This window comes from Hyaloscypha bicolor (assembly GCF_002865645.1).
Source record: "Hyaloscypha bicolor E unplaced genomic scaffold K444scaffold_183, whole genome shotgun sequence".
Taxonomy (NCBI): Eukaryota; Fungi; Ascomycota; class Leotiomycetes; order Helotiales; family Hyaloscyphaceae; genus Hyaloscypha; species Hyaloscypha bicolor.
The window spans coordinates 1,491,175-1,506,424 of NW_020194685.1; the positions used below are offsets into that span (position 1 = coordinate 1,491,175).

The window sequence follows — 15,250 nt, forward strand, 5'->3', positions numbered from 1 at the left end:
ATTGAATGCTCTAACTCTATTACACAAGTATACTACACGTTATTTTTTAATTTAGAGGCGTGGTATTGTGCTATAAATTAATTTTACACGAGCTCGCCATATGAAGCGGCGAGTAGGATTTGATTTGGGGCCATATCCGCAACCCCGCACCCGCATCCCCAAACAGCCGAGCGGCAAGTGCAGGGGTCGCGCGATGGCCCCTTCCGCACTCCTCACCACGAATATCAGCAATTGTCCAACCACCCAGGCCACACACGTCGGCAAGCAAGATGACACTTCCTTCCAAGCGGCAGCCGCGAACAATTGTCCAGGTTCCCCTGGTTTCAACGCCCAGAGTAATTGGGCCACTCGGAAGCTTGCTGAGATGACGCCGGAAAGCTTCCAAGTATGACAGCATTCCAAAAAGACATATCGGGTAATGGACAACCTCGTGGGAAGGCCGAAGACCATCTCCTAACCGCCAGAACAAACTCTGTTAACAGCTAATTGACAGTACCATATCCTCTCAATCAATTGTCAAACTATCTATACAGAAGGACAAGATGGCCACGACGAACGGCAGTGCTAATGTGGCGGCTGACTCGAGATTCGATCCGACTTTCACACAGCATGTCATCGAGGCTATGGGCCCAAAGACGGCCCCACGGATGCGGCAAGTCATGGGTAGTCTGATCAGACATATCCATGACTTTGCCAGGGAGAACGAGCTTACGATTGACGAGTGGATGGCGGGGGTGGAGATGATCAATTGGGCAGGGAAGATGAGTGACAATAAGAGGAATGAGGGCCAGCTCATGTGCGATGTCATCGGGCTTGAGTCGTGAGTTGAGGCGCACCCACTTTAGTCGAGAGCAGGATGGCTGACCTCCCCCAGGCTCGTCGACGAAATCACATTTAAAAGAGCGGCAGAGACAACGGACGCAGCAACTGCAAGTGCCATTCTCGGCCCCTTCTTCCGGCACGATGCTCCTATACTCGAGAACGAATCCACAATCGTACATGGTGTCGATGACGGTGAAATCACGTACATGCATGGCAAGGTGCTTGACTCGGTCACGAAAAAACCAGTAGCCGGTGCTTGGATCGATGTGTGGCAAGCGTCTACGAATGGGTTGTACGAGCAGCAGGACAACGATCAGGTTGAACATAATCTCCGTGGCAAATTCAAGACGGATGACAATGGACATTATGGCTTTTACTGCTTGAGGCCCACACCCTACCCTGTCCCTTTCGATGGTACGGACATAACTCCAGATTGTTTGCATTGAGGGATGGCATTGACAAGATTCTAGGCCCTGCTGGGAAGCTGCTGCAGTTGTTGAATAGGCATCCCTTTCGACCTGCCCATATCCATTTGATTGTAAATCACCCGGATCTAAGTTGGACGCCAGCTAACTTCAATAGGTGCAACGAGAGGGGTACAAACCAGTCACTACTCAGATCTTCGATCGTAGAGATCCATATCTTGAAAATGACTCGGTCTTCGCTGTCAAAGACTCCCTTATTGTGGACTTCACACCGCTGAAGGGCAACCCGAAAGCAACGTTGGAACTCGAGTACCCAGTTCTTCTTGCTCCTCAAGGAGAGTCTCATTGAAAAGTATGGCAAAGAGCGTAATGTCGAGTGGATATACATGTCTGATATCTGAGGTATGAGGTGGATCTTGGTTCCTCAAATATACTCAGTATCAATGACTTGTGACTGCTGAAAGATCTCGGATTCCTTGGTGTGATCGAGTGTGTTTCCTGTACGAGTGTACGATGATTGGTTGATGTCACGTAATCTCATAGGGGCATTTAACATTCCTTTTGCATTCTTTTACTTCATTTGTCGGCGACTCGCCTACTTGGCGCACTTCACAGTATCATGCAACATGTAATATTCCGAAGCTGGACTATCTGTTGCCTTTTGTGTGATTGAGTATTATGAAATTGGTCTTCACTGCTTCATTTCCTAATTATTACATGACCAAGAACCAGAAGTCATTCCCTATTCCGTGTTTTGTCCTTAAGCCAATTGTCACTCCTCAAAGGTTAACGTCAAGGAGTGGCGCGCGCGTTGGTCTTGAGCCTGTTCCTGGAGTAGAAGCAGATGCTATGTACCGTTGGAAAGATCATTCCTGTCGTAGTACTCCGATTTGGCGATATCGTATCCAGTCAAGGGATATCGAGGGTCTCTCCGTAGAGGGTATGGTGGAACGACCGCGTTCACTTCATCGCCAAGTCTTTTGTTTCTCACTTCCATTTGCTCGTGCCCGGGCATGCCTCTGATGAGTTCGTTGGTTACACCCAGGCCTAACTCCCAAGCAGTTTGCCACTTTCCGTAAGCAAGTTCTCGACGAGCAATGAAGTCTTGGAGAAGTGCAGCTTTCTCCGCCGCTCGATTTGACTTAGCCATCGAAACGACACACGAGGTGAGAAATAAGCCGAGCATCCATGGTTATCACGTCTTTTGGCGTGAACTCCAGACTGCATCCAATCTCAGGCATGCAAAAGTCTCCACAGACGAACTCTCCAAAAGAGGTCGAGATGTCGAGTCTGAGGTCTGCATTCAGACCCCTGAGATTTCTGATTGTGTCCTTGTCAGCCTTTTGATAGCAATTCAGATCTGAGAGTCGACTGTTTGTGCTGGCGAGCTCTTCCCTCACCCATGGGAGGGCCCGAGGTTCACGATCAACAAACTCTCCGGTCTTCGGACCGATAGAAAACTTGAAGTGTGACAACTCCTTCTTGTAATGTTCATTCGACTTTGTGAGCTTCTCACCGTCCTTCGTCAGATGACTATATGCACCGCAACAGTGACGCTAAAAATTAGACGACCAAGGAAGGTCACTAACCTATGCAATGAATGTGGCAACTCATCTGGCGCAGCGAAGAGAAGTACTAAAAAACCATACCTTTGTAGTTGTTCCGTAAGTTTCAATTTAGCTACCTTACCTTTTCCTGACACTTGTCATCAAAAGTTCACTCAAAATGCAGAGAATCAGGGAAGTGCCTGCCAGATGGTCATTTCAATTCTCCAATGTAATTCCTCAGCTGGACAATAGTCATCCGATGTCGTATCTGTATATGCAATAAAAACCCAAACCCAATATGAGACAATGAAAGATTCTACAGCAAGGTAAGGTATATTAGGCTCTTAGTCGCCAAAATCCAACAATGACACAAAGAAAACATCCAACTAGGACTTCGTATCCGGACCCAAAATATCACTCACACTCCCCGCCGGCGAATGCGAAGGACTATACTCCGTGCTCCCAGGCGTATATCTAAACCCATCCGCAACGAAACTGCTCGCTTCACTACCATCGTTGTCTTCATAAGCAGGCAGTTCCTCTCCATCGCCAACTTGACTCAAAGTCTCGAAATCTTGCATCAACGGCCTCGTCTCCGTTGCCGGGATGGGCATTGGCTCAACAACGGTCATCGAACGGTCTTCTTCGGCAACAACCACATCACCTACAACCTCTGCTGCGTTGCGAAGTTGCGTGATATCTTCAGTCATTGTCGTAGACATTCCATCTTCGGCATCTGAGAGTAAAGCCCTGCGTTTCTCTTCGTAATCATCAGATTCAGAATCCGACTCGTTGCCCGAGATGCGAGCCAGGAGGCGAGTGATAGCGTGCTTGTGCACCGCTCGACGGTAGGCTCGGCGACGCTTGCGCTCTTCTCGTCGTGCTTGCCGGTCTGCACGGCGTTTGGGCGTGCATGCTCGTCGGTGGAGAGCGAGGATGAGGAATGCGAAGAGGAAACCGATGGCGGTGAACTTTATGACTTGCAAGGCTTTGACGAGGCCTCTCGGGCCGTGTGGAGGGGGGCCATCAAAGTGTGGTGGGCCATGAGGAGGAGGCCCATCGAAGTGGGGTGGGCCTCTGTGACCAGGTCCATGGGGCTCGTCGCCTGGGAATTCGATGCGTTCTTGCTCGAATTCGGGAGGCGGGGGACCAGGGGGGCCGTGGTGAGGCGGCTCGTCGAAGTCAGGAGGAGGGGGAGCATGGTGTCCTTCTCCATGATGGGGTCCGTCGAAGTCTGGTGGGGGTTCGTGGTGGCCTTCTCTGTGATGAGGCTCATCGAAATTGGGGGGTGGAGGAGGCATATGCTCTTCCTCGGGGTGATGGGGTGGATGAGGTCCATCCATATCAGGTCCGTGATGGAAGTCAGGTTCGTGTGCCCATTCTGGCGGTGGTCCTGGAGGATGTCCAGGGGGCTTTCCAGGTTTCCTATGGTGAGGTGGTTTTCCATGATGAGGCGGCTTTCCGTGGTGAGGTGGAGGGTATCTGCAAATTGGCAGAGGATGGTGTGGGAAGTGAGGCTTTCCTGGGTGGGTGTGATTACCCTTTGGGGGCCCAGTGCAATTCTTGCCGCCACGGAAGGGCGGATGCTTTGGGAAATGAGGTTTCTTGATTGGAAGCTTCGGGAAGTGAGGCTTGAAATGTGGGTGGTCAAACTCATCATCAAACTCCTCATCATCTTCGTAGTCGCCTCGAATTTTCCCATATAGATGGTGAGCGGCATGTTGAGCCTTCTCAGCAACTGTCTTGAGAAGACACTTGAGGCTATCGCATTCTTCGATCTCTGGTTCGAGGCGGTGCGAAGCGTGGATGCGAATGGCATGCTTCTTCTCGAAGATCAAATATGCGAGCTCCTGCAGTTGGGCTTCCATCCACTGGAGCTCGGCAATATCATCCTCGATGCTCCACTGAGGGAACTCGTCCTCCTGATCAACTGGCTGCAGAGATTGCGGGTTGGGGTTGGCGGCGATCTGGTCGGGAATGGAGAGGTCTGTCTCGATATTCATGATCTCCATCGCCCCTGCCTGTCTAAACAATACGGAGAACCCGACGTTTTGAACAGCCTTGCCATCGATAAAGTCGACAATGAACTTCATGAACTGAGAGTTGGGAACACCATTGATTTTGATGCAGTTGAACGACCATGAGGCGACGATGCTCTTTTGGTTGATAGCAAAAGTGCCACTCCCTGTCGAGACATCCCCATTGAGGGTTTGAGGTAGTTCCTGGCCCTCTACAGTCACATTTCCATAGCCACAAGCTGCCTCAGAATTGAGAAGTTGGAGGCGAAATGCCAATGATAGGTATGAATCCGCTTCCCACCCATCAGGTGACCTTGAACCAGCCGGAATATCGACATTGATCTGGGTGTATAAACGGTCTTGAGTTAATTAGTGTTAGCCTAGGCATTCTCCAAGAGAAACGTATAGGATGAATACCAATAGCGGCAACTTCTCCCACTCGTTCGTGATCGAAGCCGACTTCTCGCACTCTGAGAGCTGATGCGAGCGCCGGTGCGAGCACCAAAGCGGTGCCGATAAGGCCGCGCATACTGGAAACCCTCAAAACAATAGAAGATAGGAAATATGAATACGAAAAGGCGGCAGACGTAGGTCAGCCTAAGGAAAACCGACTTTGTCGACGCCTGAAGAGGACAATTTCTTCCAAACACAGCAAAGGAAAGGACTCAAACCGCAGCCTGGGGTGGCTCCTGAAGAAGTAGTCTTGAAATATTTCGGTGTGGCTGCGCAATCTCTGTGAGTTCGTCGGCGTGTGGGGGGATTCAGCAGAACGCTGACGACGACTCGGGCACACAGCGCTTTGCGGATTTCAGGGCATGGTGCCACCCGCGGCCCGACAACGAATCAGATGCATGAAATCCCAATCTGGCGATGTAAATCCGGTGATTGTGAAGCCTGAACGCGGTCATGGCTGGAGGGCGACGAGGCAGGTGGATCCGCTGCGTCGGGAACGGGCGAGGACCAAAGTTCATATCGAAAGCCAAATCTGCTATGAAAAGCTTGACGTTGACGTCGTCAAGTCGAGGTGTCGAGTGACGAACTCATCCGAGGAGCCAGACCTGATTCTGAGTCCGGGTCTGCAATCCACCTCGTCCACCTTCCCGTGACATGTCACGTGAATAGCGCGTTCTTAGAAAGGTGGTTCGTCGTTCTTATTATGATACTGCCATTTTCGAGAATTGTATCACACCTAAAATCCATCCGCTTGAGGATTCTGACAGGAGTTTTACAGGCTGATACATATTCAGTGGCGACGCCTCTCTGCCAATTAGACAAGAAGCATAAAATCAACCTCGAAAGAGATTCTCTGACAATGCCTGCTCTTGTTGCAGTTGCCAGGTGGATTACTCCCATTTTTGATGCATTTAACATTAATCTTCTATCAACACTTGCACAGCAATCAAGCTCATGCATATAACGATGAATTACCACAATACGTTGTGGGCAAGATCGAGGAAAGCGTTTGATTCCTCTTCGACTCATCGAGTCAAGGCAGCAATTTGCAGCTGAGTGGGATCTTACAGTCGCAGACGGAACAGATGCTGCCCAGAATCACTTCCAGGACATGCATGAAACCGCCCAGCTGCTCATGCCAGAATTGTGGGTTAGAGGTGCTATCCTAACACGTTGTAACTCTTTACTAAGAGGCCACTCGGGGGTTCGTCTCGAGGTTACCGATTCGCTGCTCAAGCTACTGCATCATGACCTTATTCCGCGGGTCCCGCTTCGAGGAAGCTTAAGTCCCACTCACACGGTGCTGCCACTTTAGAAAGAAATCCTGAAGTTCGAGTATAGATAAGACCACGGGCATCTCGAACGTTGCTTCCAGCAGATCAAGCTCTCGAGACATTCAAGCTCAATCCAGTCTCTTTTAAGTCCGGGGAGACTCCTAGGTTTCCAAGTGGCACTGCCTTTTCACTTTCAGTTGCAACTATCGCCCAACATTGAGCTGATATGCTCGCGGTGCCAGCCTCGATTCTCACGGCAATACGCGTAGAGGCTACATTGGGAACAACAGAGAGTTTTCATCCCTTCATTAGTTCAGTACGACCTCAGAGGAGCCAGGTAGAAGTGGCTCAAACCATTCTCGGTTTTCTGAAAGGCTCCAAAGTTGCTTCAATCGGAGATTCTAGTGTGCTTCTCAGTCGAAGACCGCATCATGACAGCTACGCATTGAGGACAAGCAGTAAGTGGTTAGGCCCCGTTCTTGAAGATCTTGGTCTCGCACGATCGCAAATTGAGATTGAATTGAACTCCACAACTGACGATCTCCTGATCAATGTTGCCAACAACATGATCCATCACGGAGGAAATTCCCAAGCATCCTCGATAATTTCGTCAATAGAGACGACAGGATTGTCCCTAGACAAAATCGGAAGACTACTCTTTGTTCAAAGCACAGAGCTTCTAGATGCCGGCTAAGCCTACAACCTTCCGCCGAATCTCGCAGCTAACGATCTCATACCTTGAATAGCGTCGACCTCAACATGGCAGCTACATATCTGAGTTGTCTTGCGTCGCGAACCCTATGAGCACTCATGGGTCATCAAGCCAAGCGGTCAACAATACGGTCTTGATCCGCGCTCGTGCTACAACTACAGCTGTTGAGATAGTCTCATTGACGTCCTCGACCTATCTTTATGCTCTCTGCGAAGCTCTCAATCTCCGCGCCATGAATGAACAGTTTATGATTAAGTTGAAGCCGGAAATCTAAAATCTTATATCAGATGCCTTCCGTTAATTCGCACCTAATGAGCGACTGCAATTACTTCATACCACGATTTGGTCGACAATTCTCCAATCGCTGGCTGAGATACCGCTTCCAAGGATTCATTCGACCACTTCGTCACCATTGCTCAATCAGCTCAACACCTAATGGTTGACGCCTTGGTCGCATATTGGAACACTGGCATAAAGCTTGGAAATTTTAACCTCGTGGCTCTAGTTACTTCCTGGACTAAAGAGATTGCTGTTCTCATGGAGAAAATCATCCTCGCCAACAGAGAAAGCCATCTCGTCAAGCCAAATGCTTCAGAGTGCCTAGGCAGCACCTCCAAGCGCATGTACAGCTTCATTAGAAACAAGCTGAAAGTTCCAATTAACCGGGATCTTGTTGGTCATCCGAAATTTGAGAGCTCAAATGGAAGAGATAATGATTAACAGCGGCCTCGTTTCAACACCGGATCTCACATCAGTCGGATATACCAAGCCCTCAAAGATGAGCGAATTTTGGCTCCCCTAATGGAGTATCTAAAAGAGGAAGTGGAGGCAAATAAGAAACAGTCAGTTGGCAGTGCGAAGTTGTGAAAGGTTTAGACTATTGGAACTGATGTTTTACCTTTGGATGCGGGCTTGTTGGAATTTAGCCTTTCTTTTGGAATTTTCCAATCACACTTTGGGAAAATTCGATGCTCATTCGGCTGAGTCCGACTGATATACACGCACAGAGTTTTTAAGTACTATAATCGAATTGGACAATACAGGAGACTCTCTCTTCATCCTAAGCTCGAATTGCCAACCCCTTTCTGTCAAGCGAGGTGTTTGTAAACATGCCCAGAATTCGTGAAACCGGATTTCCAGAACAGCCAAGCGCGACCCAATGATTTGCCATAAATAATCCGCTTTCCAACCCAGCTCTTAGAGCGAAACTTACACCCCGAAGAGGGCGAAAGTGAACTTGTATGTTCCTCAAGTCACGTGCATCGCCTCTCCAATCGCTACGGTGCCCTTCCCGCGCAAACCCGCAATATCAACTTAATGATTCTCTAAGCTCCAGCCCACCACCAAAGCAACATCACAACACAACCATCCACAATGGTACGTCCTCTCCTCCTTTCTTCCATCGCGGTCGCGTCACTATTGCGCCTCACCCAAAGGCAAGAATTGCAGGCTAATGATAGTAAAAGCTTCCTCTCGGCCTCCTCACGGCCGCACAAGGCCATCCGATGCTGGTCGAGCTCAAGAACGGCGAAACGCTGAACGGACACCTCGTTACGTGCGATACCTGGATGAACTTGACGTTGAAGGAGGTGGTGCAGACTAGTTCGGTATGCTCCCCCCTCGAGACCTGAGGCAGGGCAGAGCGAAGAGGAAGGGAGGGGATGGTGACAGAAGCCGGAGGGAGGGAGGAGAAAGCTAATTTGGTGGGAATAATAGGATGGCGATAAATTCTACAGATTACCGGAGGTTTATGTTAAGGGAAATAACGTATGTCGCATCTAGTCTCTTGGGAAGCAAAAGGTGGCTAATGGGATTTGTTGGCAGATCAAATACCTGCGTGTACCAGACGAGATTATCGACTTGGTGAAGGAGCAACAGTCTAGAGATCAGGGCAGCGGGTACAGAGGTGGTAGGGGAGGTGCGCAGAGGGGTGATCACCGTGGTGGTGGGGATAGAGGAAGGGGACGAGGTGGTGCGAGAGGGAGGGGTAGAGGAGGGAGAGGTTCGTGAGATGGAGAGAGGTGATACAGGACTCGGAGCCTGGCGTATCGGCTCGCTGGCTGGAGCTACGAGAGATTAATTGGCATGAGGTCATGAAGTGAGATGATTAGGGACCTCTGCTGGAGCTGTGGAAAGGACGGCGCAAGTTCGCGAAGTTAGGCAAGGCCTATCAAAGGCAAATGCGCAATGGGCTGAGAATTATGACACAACATACCCCCTTAAGCAGAGAATTCTAAAAAGCGCCGAGAAAATAAAGCTCTTTTCCTGCTAGATAAGAAGTATGTAACTTATTCTTGAGCTCTGTTGACAATCGCACGTGACCGTCTGCAAGGCTGCGTCAGGGCTCAAAAATTGAAGCTTCACCTCGCGAAAACATCACGCATCTCAATGCCCACCACTCGAATCCCAATTGACGGACTATGGCGCTGCCTCTGCCCTGCAATCAATACAATAACCTCCGCGCATCCCATACCATCCAGAGCAATCCCCGGAAAAGCTCCCATCACTCCCAATCCCTCCGTCCGTCCGCGAACTCGACGATTTCATAGCTCGACTCGACCCCAAGCGTTATGGGGAGGAGGCTGGGCAAGCAGGCCTGACTTTGCTACCGGTGTTGAAGACAAGTCTCGCACCATTCCTCCCAGAAATGAAGAAAGCTACCATTCCATCGTTCCCAAAGTGAAAGTTACTAATCGAGTCGACAATTACGAAATCGCAAAGCTTCATGGAAAACTGCGGCAGCTGTGTACGGAAATAGGGGCTTATCATAGGATCGCCGAGCTTGTGGAATTCCTCATCCGAGAAAAGGGAGAGAAGCCAGCGCTGATACATTATGATGCTCTTATAAGGGCGAATGTGGATGCGGAATTTGGGAGCGCGGAGGTGGTGAAAGATATTTTAGTTGAGATGAAGCAGGAGGGGATTGCTGTGGATTCTGGGCTTTACCACGGTGTTTTGCAGGTTTGTGGTCATAGAGAGAGGTTTGGATACTGGCTGACTGGAGGAAATAGGTGCTGGCAATTCATCCCGATTACCTGCTCCGCGAACAGATCATGCAAGAGATGAAAGAACGTTGGTTCGGGCTTTCTCCAGAGGGTTGGCATCATCTGGTCGTAGGGCTTATTCGTGACCGGCAATACGAAGTTGCTATGGATAAGCTGGAGCAGATGCAGTCGGATGAGATAATGGTTCAGCCATGGCTCTATGATGTTTTCATGTTCCAACTCTGCGAGGCGGAGGAACTGGACGAAGCTTTCAAGCTGCTGCAGTATAGATTTCATACCCAGAGAAGCGGGATACTACCCAGTGTCTGGTACTATCTGCTCGACAAATTCAGCAATGATTTCCATGTATGTCGCCTCTCCCTTTTCACTATTCCTGGCTAATTTTATTGCTAGTACGAAGGTACGAAGTTCATCTGGAAATGCCGTATCGAAACGTCAGATATGGTGCCTTCAGACGGCATGTGCCTCTCAACCCTCAACCTGGCAGCCCGCCATTCCGATCCCCCTCTCGCTACCAGTTGCATCAGGATCTTGTCAAAGAGGCAATCAGCCCTCTCCCCTTACCACTACGAAGCACTCCTGACCGCCTACGTCGGCGTTCAGGATCTAAGAACCGCTTTCAGGATCCTAACCATCATGACCAAAGCCGGCGTATTGCCGGATATCAGCACAACTCGCCCCTTATTCCTCTACCTCACTTCCTCTGAGTCTCTCCCTTTACACGCCTGGTCCATCTTAACGTCCCTTTGTGAAGCAGGCAATGTAATTCCCATCGCAGCTATCAACGTCATCCTCGAATCTCTAAATGTCCTTGGAAAAGTGGACGAAGCGATTTCTGTGTATAAAAAACTCCATGATATCTGTGAAGAGGGCCCAAACACAGAGACGTTTAACATCCTGCTTCAAGGAGTATCGAAACAAAAAGACAAGAAAGACCTGGCCATGTTCCTTGCAGCCGAGATGGCGGCGCTCAGGGTCAAAGCCGACAGGCTAACCTATGACCGTTTGATCTTGTCGTGTTTGCAAGTAGACGATTACGAAGACGCATTCAGGTATCTCGAGGAGATGATTCTAGTTGGACAGGGGCAGGAAGTAGAAGACGGGAAGAAGGGGTGGTGGATGAGGACCGGAACTGCGCAAGAGTTGGTAAGGAGATGTGTGGTTTCTAAGGATGAAAGGGCTTGGGATCTACTTGATGAGATGACAGAGAGAGGGATGGCGAATCATAAGTTGAGGGGTTGGGCGAATACGCAGTGGGCAGAATTTACGAGGGAGGCGAAGGCAGCTGTGACATCTGGTGGGGATATATGATATAGATTGAGGCATATGAGAATACCATGGTTTCCTCCCCGGCCCCTTGCTCCGTCGATCGCAATAAGGTATCACAGACAATTGTCAAAATCAAGCGTTCTTCATTTTTGAAATCACTTATGCTGCTTTACTCGCTACTTCATTACTCCGTACCCAACAAAGCACACCATGCACAAATCATCTAACACCAAACTCCCTCGCCACAAAAGATTCCTCAACTCTGCCGGTTCCCACCACCCTCACCTCGTCTCAACAACCTCCAAATGCCTCAAATACCTCGTCCCCTTCCTCAACCTCGGCCCCCACTTCCAAAACGCCCACGGAATCGGAATCAAAGCCACAGCAATGAAGCCCAACACGCTCGTGGCCCACGCAAAGCCCAGCCGATCAATCATCTGCGCGGTGAAGAGAGGAAAGCTGGACGAGATGGTGAAGCGTATGAAGGTTGTGGCGGCGAGGACGGAGGCACCGTAGTGGATTGTGTAGACGTCATTGTTGTAAATTGGGAGGCAGAGCTGTGTTTGTTAGGACGAGAGTTGGAAAGGGACGGTCGGAAGGGAGAGGGGAGGGAAATACCATGGTCAGGACGTTGGAGAAGCCGAAAAGAGCGCCTGAGAGGATAGGCACGATAGAATGGATTTCCTTCCTGCCGGACCAGGCGAGCCTCTTCACGTTAGTATCCTTCCCTCATGCATCGGTCAAGAAGAGCAGAGCTTACCAGAACAATGAGACGGGAAGAGTGATGCTTCCCAACATGGCAGGGTACAACCGCTTCTCTGGTGCCACCGTCTTTCCCAACCTCAACGCCTCTGCCCTTGCTTTCTGGTACAGAAGTTTATCAAAAAGAGCCACAACTGGAACGGCGAGAAAAGCCCCGACAACCAACGGACCAAACGCCATCCCGACCTTGAACTGGCTAAAGCCGTACACTCTTTCGAAGAGAAGTGCGTACCCAACATAATATGCCATGATGACAGACTGTGCGACAGCCAGCATGAGGCCGGTTGGGAAGATGATCGGCTCGACAAACATCATGTGCAACGGCCTTCCAATAGCTGTCAGGAAAATAGATGCATTTGTCCCCCGTGACGGCAACGCCTGTCCCATTTTCTTCGCGCGAGCACGAATGATCTGTGGATGATACGTCTCCGGAAGCAGAAAGCTGCAAACGGTCGTTATGCCAACGAGGATAGCAGCAACCCAGAAAGTCCAGCGCCAAGAATGGTGCTCAATGATCGCAGCGCTGGCCATAGGACCTATCTGCGTGGCCAAGATGACGAACAGGACGAAGAAGACTGCGAAAGTGGTTCCCGTTTTTTCGAGGCTGAGATCCCAGAGGTCGTTGAGGACGCCGACTCCAACAGTGAGACAAGGACCGCTGAAAAGACCGGCCAGAGTGCGAGCCACAGCGAGCGTAGCAAAGTTCTGAGAGCACCCGCCGACGATGGTGAAGATTAGGGCAATGGGGAGGGTGACTTGGAAGACGATTCTTCGGCCGTAGATCTCGCAGGCCGCGGTTGCGATGAGGGCGCCGATTCCGAGACCGCAAGCGTAGAGTGAGATGGGGGAGATGGCTAGTGTGGTGGTGATGTGGAACTGCCGTTGGATTCCAGGAATTGCTCCTATGTAGATGGGGGTTCCGATGGTGCTGGGCGTATTGTCAATCAGTATTGGTGAAGTGTTGATGGTAGGCTTACGTGACGAAGGTGGACATCAGAGCGAAAAGACCAATAGAAACCTTTTTCTTTTGGGACCATGATCGCGGGTTGTCTGTATCATCTGCACTCAACTCTAGAGGTTGCTGTCGAGAAACGGCAACTATTTCATGGGGTTTTGAAGTAGGTTGCTTGTCTTGAAAGGAACCAGTTTCCAACGAGGATGGTGTGTACGATTCCGCGGCCATTTCCGAGGGATAGATCGAGGCTCCGACTCTGCTTCAAAATGACAAAGAATTGGAATACTAAGAAATCCCGAGTTTTCGAGGACAATTTCAGAGTGATATGGTTTGTGAGAGAGTTCACTTGGACCGGAAGGAAATATAAGGAAGTGAAAAGCTATCTCCGCACCCTCCAGCACCTGCCCCCAAAGCGGATGCGACACCGTGCTCCGTGTCATTTCCATACTTACAACGAGGTCCAATGCAAGGCGGAGATCGTCATTGAAATTCACGGGCTTACCTCCCATCAGTTACCACTGGTGGTTCGTGAAAGCGACTGGGCCACACTACGAGTAGCGACTGGGCCAAATCAGGTGCACACTATTTGAAGGGCTCACTAGCAACTGCCCAAACACTTTTGCCCCTGTTAGAATACCAAAATTTTGAGATTTTTTCAAAGTGCTCAGAAAATTCTGAGAAGTTTACAGATTGCGAAGAACACTCTAGCAAGCCCGGATGTAATATTAGTTTCTTGAAATTGTGATATTATGATCGTCAAATATGGTTTTGAACGGTTGAGTGGTGTAGGCGTTTCGCTACTAAACCCTTCAAATAATTTGCACGTGATTTTGCCCAGTCGCTACTCGTAGTGTGGCCCAGTCGCTTTCACGAACCGCCAGCAGTAACTAACTGGTGGGGGTAATTTACGAACGGGTAGGCTGGTTTGATTTGCTGTTGCAGCAGCCATTCGGAATCCTGAGGCAGAAGCAAATAACGGTCAACGGTTGAATGGCACATCCTGCAATGACAGGTAAGGAAAGATGCAGCTCGCCGGACAGTTCGAAATCAAACGCCCTGGAAGATCCTCAAATCTCTATTGGGTAACTGCTTTAGTGGACAACTGGGCCTTGTAAGCCACGCGAGAGGTGCATAGTATGGAGGCTCATGCACCCTCGCCTTGGGCCTGACGAGAGAAGAGTCAGGTAGCCTACTTTAGTACTGGCAGTCTGGCAAGTGAGGGAATGGCTGAAGACAGCCTACTGTATGAAGTAGACAGGGGATATCCATATTTAGCGAGACGCCTCCACAAGAGTGCGGGGGGCTAGGGAGAATTTCACGCGAATTGGTTCCCGCACCACCCCCACCTCTCAACCTCCTCAAATCTTTGGTCGTCGTCCGCTGTTAAGCCTTGGTTGGACTGATTGTCGGGCCATTTACCGCCAAAATGTTTGCACTATCGTGGATTTCGAATCAAGGCAACCTTGAGGGAAACTTGGTGACAATGCTGACAAGACATGAGGGGGTCCAGAGAGGAAGGTAGCCCAGCTGGCTTGCTTGGCGTCTCCACCTAGCCTGTTGCAGGGGGTTTGAAAGGTTGTTTTAGCGTAGCTAGCCAGTGATGCCTGAAACCCACTTCTTTTTCAGAATGTTCAAAGTTCAAACCGGCTACCCGTTCGTAACTCCCACCAGTTACTACTGGTGGTTCGCGAAAGTGACTGGGCCATACTAGCGACTGTGCCAAGTATTTCACATAGTAAATTTGTATAGGAGGTAAAGGGGGCGGACGCATCGGATTGGACTCATGTAAGGTGATCATATGTCGCTGTGCTGTTGCCATAGAGGCTTTTACGCCTAAAAGTTTAGCAGATAGGGTTTGCACGTGCTTTCACTATAGCAACACCTGTCTCCAACATATAGCTGCATGTACAGGAGTTCAATCCGATGTGTCCACCCCCTTTACTCCTCAGAATCGAAGCACATTTTGAGGTGCTGTCCTGTGCAGGCGAATTTTCAAAGCTGCTCTGTA

General features: G+C 49.9%; 6 protein-coding genes across 6 annotated transcripts; 4 read left to right on the forward strand and 2 right to left on the reverse strand.

The window, feature by feature from the left end:
• Window positions 1–542: 542 nt before the first annotated feature.
• On the forward strand, window positions 543–1,596 carry K444DRAFT_547413 (aromatic compound dioxygenase; the record flags this gene model as incomplete). Its single annotated transcript, XM_024876303.1, has 4 exons — window positions 543–820; window positions 875–1,236; window positions 1,293–1,360; window positions 1,405–1,596. 4 exons carry the CDS (start codon window positions 543–545, stop codon window positions 1,594–1,596), a joined length of 900 nt encoding a protein of 299 aa, XP_024727284.1.
• Window positions 1,597–2,604: 1,008 nt separating this feature from the next.
• On the forward strand, window positions 2,605–3,113 carry K444DRAFT_267337 (uncharacterized protein). Its single transcript, XM_024871451.1, has one exon. The coding sequence runs from the start codon at window positions 2,735–2,737 to the stop codon at window positions 3,044–3,046; it is 312 nt and encodes a 103-aa protein (XP_024727285.1). The 5' UTR covers window positions 2,605–2,734; the 3' UTR covers window positions 3,047–3,113.
• K444DRAFT_621761 (uncharacterized protein) lies at window positions 2,864–5,836 on the reverse strand. Its single transcript, XM_024881969.1, has 2 exons — window positions 5,230–5,836; window positions 2,864–5,171 (listed from the first exon to the last, which is right to left on the reverse strand). Exons 1-2 carry the CDS (start codon window positions 5,339–5,341, stop codon window positions 3,181–3,183), a joined length of 2,103 nt encoding a protein of 700 aa, XP_024727286.1. The 5' UTR covers window positions 5,342–5,836; the 3' UTR covers window positions 2,864–3,180.
• Window positions 5,837–8,717: 2,881 nt separating this feature from the next.
• K444DRAFT_575878 (Sm-like ribonucleo protein) lies at window positions 8,718–9,566 on the forward strand. The gene is made up of 3 exons (XM_024877493.1): window positions 8,718–8,858; window positions 8,968–9,018; window positions 9,076–9,566. Exons 1-3 carry the CDS (start codon window positions 8,757–8,759, stop codon window positions 9,259–9,261), a joined length of 339 nt encoding a protein of 112 aa, XP_024727287.1. The 5' UTR covers window positions 8,718–8,756; the 3' UTR covers window positions 9,262–9,566.
• Window positions 9,567–9,629: 63 nt separating this feature from the next.
• On the forward strand, window positions 9,630–11,664 carry K444DRAFT_575879 (uncharacterized protein). Its single transcript, XM_024877494.1, has 3 exons — window positions 9,630–10,212; window positions 10,263–10,601; window positions 10,650–11,664. Exons 1-3 carry the CDS (start codon window positions 9,640–9,642, stop codon window positions 11,565–11,567), a joined length of 1,830 nt encoding a protein of 609 aa, XP_024727288.1. The 5' UTR covers window positions 9,630–9,639; the 3' UTR covers window positions 11,568–11,664.
• K444DRAFT_575880 (MFS general substrate transporter) lies at window positions 11,646–13,475 on the reverse strand. Its single transcript, XM_024877495.1, has 4 exons — window positions 13,265–13,475; window positions 12,286–13,215; window positions 12,144–12,231; window positions 11,646–12,082 (listed from the first exon to the last, which is right to left on the reverse strand). Exons 1-4 carry the CDS (start codon window positions 13,468–13,470, stop codon window positions 11,807–11,809), a joined length of 1,500 nt encoding a protein of 499 aa, XP_024727289.1. The 5' UTR covers window positions 13,471–13,475; the 3' UTR covers window positions 11,646–11,806.
• Between the last annotated feature and the right edge of the window lie 1,775 nt (window positions 13,476–15,250).

Coding starts and splice junctions, on each gene's coding strand:
- K444DRAFT_267337 (XM_024871451.1), top strand. CDS start 2,735: ATGTTCATTCGACTTTGTGAGCTTCTCACCGTCCTTCGTCAGATGACT.
- K444DRAFT_621761 (XM_024881969.1), bottom strand. CDS start 5,341: ATGCGCGGCCTTATCGGCACCGCTTTGGTGCTCGCACCGGCGCTCGCA. Junction 5,172..5,229: donor GGGAGAAGTTGCCGCTATTG/GTATTCATCCTA, acceptor AATTAACTCAAG/ACCGTTTATACACCCAGATC.
- K444DRAFT_575878 (XM_024877493.1), top strand. CDS start 8,757: ATGCTGGTCGAGCTCAAGAACGGCGAAACGCTGAACGGACACCTCGTT. Junction 8,859..8,967: donor AGGTGGTGCAGACTAGTTCG/GTATGCTCCCCC, acceptor TGGGAATAATAG/GATGGCGATAAATTCTACAG. Junction 9,019..9,075: donor TTTATGTTAAGGGAAATAAC/GTATGTCGCATC, acceptor ATTTGTTGGCAG/ATCAAATACCTGCGTGTACC.
- K444DRAFT_575879 (XM_024877494.1), top strand. CDS start 9,640: ATGCCCACCACTCGAATCCCAATTGACGGACTATGGCGCTGCCTCTGC. Junction 10,213..10,262: donor TTTACCACGGTGTTTTGCAG/GTTTGTGGTCAT, acceptor TGGAGGAAATAG/GTGCTGGCAATTCATCCCGA. Junction 10,602..10,649: donor AATTCAGCAATGATTTCCAT/GTATGTCGCCTC, acceptor TTTTATTGCTAG/TACGAAGGTACGAAGTTCAT.
- K444DRAFT_575880 (XM_024877495.1), bottom strand. CDS start 13,470: ATGGCCGCGGAATCGTACACACCATCCTCGTTGGAAACTGGTTCCTTT. Junction 13,216..13,264: donor CTGATGTCCACCTTCGTCAC/GTAAGCCTACCA, acceptor CAATACGCCCAG/CACCATCGGAACCCCCATCT. Junction 12,083..12,143: donor TCTCCAACGTCCTGACCATG/GTATTTCCCTCC, acceptor TAACAAACACAG/CTCTGCCTCCCAATTTACAA.